General features: G+C 33.2%; 1 protein-coding gene across 1 annotated transcript in view; it reads right to left on the bottom strand.

The window, feature by feature from the left end:
* The window catches only part of ADGB (androglobin), a 203,795-nt gene that overhangs the window by 19,789 nt on the left and 182,230 nt on the right, over positions 1–1,776 (bottom strand). The window contains exons 30-31 of the mRNA XM_012655518.1: positions 1,471–1,561; positions 595–778 (exon numbers count right to left, since the gene is read on the bottom strand). Of these exons, the coding sequence (XP_012510972.1) occupies positions 595–778; positions 1,471–1,561 (275 nt within the window). The remainder of the gene's footprint in view (positions 1–594; positions 779–1,470; positions 1,562–1,776) is intronic.

Genomic DNA, 1,776 nt, shown 5'->3' on the forward strand with positions numbered 1-1,776 from the left:
TTTTTTTTTTCTTTTGTGGCCACGTCTAAATAAAGTACCTCACATTCTTCTGTGGGGGTGGAGGGGTAACATGCACCTGGCTACAAAAAGTTGAGGTGGTGATCTGTAATTCTTAAATAGCTTTAAACCAAACAAGCCTATGTCATCTTCCTCCCACTTCATTTTCACTTCCTAACATACCTGGTGTCACCAACTGCTGAGGCTTGTGGGGATTCTGTAGGGATTGTGTCCAGCAAATGGGCTTGATTGTCAAGTATTCCCAGTGCTGGTTTAGGGTTTGGTTGTATCAACTCTGTTAATGTGGTCTTCATCCAGCTATTTTCCAACCTCACAAATAATTTTGTTGTTGTCTTCTCTCCTATTCTTCCCATCTTTGTGGATAGATTCACAATATTGCATTTCAGGGGGATTTTTAGGGAGTAAGTGAAACGAGATGTGTATAATCAATTTTCATTGTTTTCCCAGAAGTTGTGAATTGTGGAAAAAAATGTTTTCAAGACTTCTTTCTACACATATATATGATTCTATGATTTCTTTTCTAATATTACAAAAGAATTTTTCAACTGTGATCCATGTAAGTACTTTTAGACTCACCCGCATTTCCCCATACATATCTAGGATTTCATCCTTTAACTTAAACCGTTCGTCTTGGTCAATGTCTCTAATGCTGAGGACTCTGGTCCTATATTGTCGAAACTGATGAACTTCTTCTGCCTTTTGCATTGCCTGCTGCTGATTCAGTTCATCTGTTTGCAGCAGAGGTTCCTTTTCTGATTTCCTTGATATCGAATCATCAAAAGAGAGACATGAAACATTTGAGAACTCTGGAATAGACTTTACTTCAGAATTCAAATAGTTTAGAGTCACATCAACAGTGTGGTGGTCTGAATCAAATCAAACTTTAGGAATAGAATAAATGATTATTTTTTAGATGTGCTGTGCTCCATTTACTGAGTCACTAATATTTTAGGGAAATATTTTGTAGAATATCAGTAAATTTGGATTCACCATTAGGTGAGGTAACTATAGAATTGATGTTCAAAAATATGAGGGTTTTTTAGGTTTTCCTTTCGAATTGTGCAGCTAAATAATTTTGACAATGTTTCCAAACTTATAAATATGCTTGAGTAGCTATCTCTCTACTAATCCTGTCATCTAATGTATTAAAAAATTGAATCTCATTAAATAATGGCAGCAGGTATGATGGAAATTTTCTGTAGCTCAACTCACTTTAATCAGGTTTCAAATTAAATCTTTACAGAAAACATTTTAATGCTTTTATGATTGATTTAATAAAATATTTGCTAAATTTGAGATGTAAAATTTTGTACTTCTAAAAATTTGGACACATGGAGGATATATTAAGCATTCAATTTAAAATTTTCAGTTGCTTAGCAACTGCCAATTGGCCATATAGCCAAAATTTTAGAAACATAGTTGTCTGTATTAATCATGCTTCTTAAAACTTACCGTACATATTGATTTAAATCCATAAATTCTAGTGCTTTTCGAATAAGTCGTGGAGATGTTTCCAAAATTGTTGGGGATCGTGAATGAGGCTCTGTTCAAAAAAGAAAAAAAAGACCTAGGCTTTCAAAAAATAATCAACAATGACTAAGTAAATGACTATTATATCTCATTTTAATTGAAAATATTTTCTGTTAAAAAACAACCATTGATTGGACATGCCTTATTTCATATCGTATTAAAATGCAATCATATAATCATATTTCATGTTTATCCTCTAACTGATGTTACTATGGGGATGAAGGGGAT

This window comes from Propithecus coquereli, unplaced genomic scaffold, assembly GCF_000956105.1.
Source record: "Propithecus coquereli isolate 6110/MARCELLA unplaced genomic scaffold, Pcoq_1.0 Scaffold48, whole genome shotgun sequence".
NCBI lineage: Eukaryota > Metazoa > Chordata > Mammalia > Primates > Indriidae > Propithecus > Propithecus coquereli.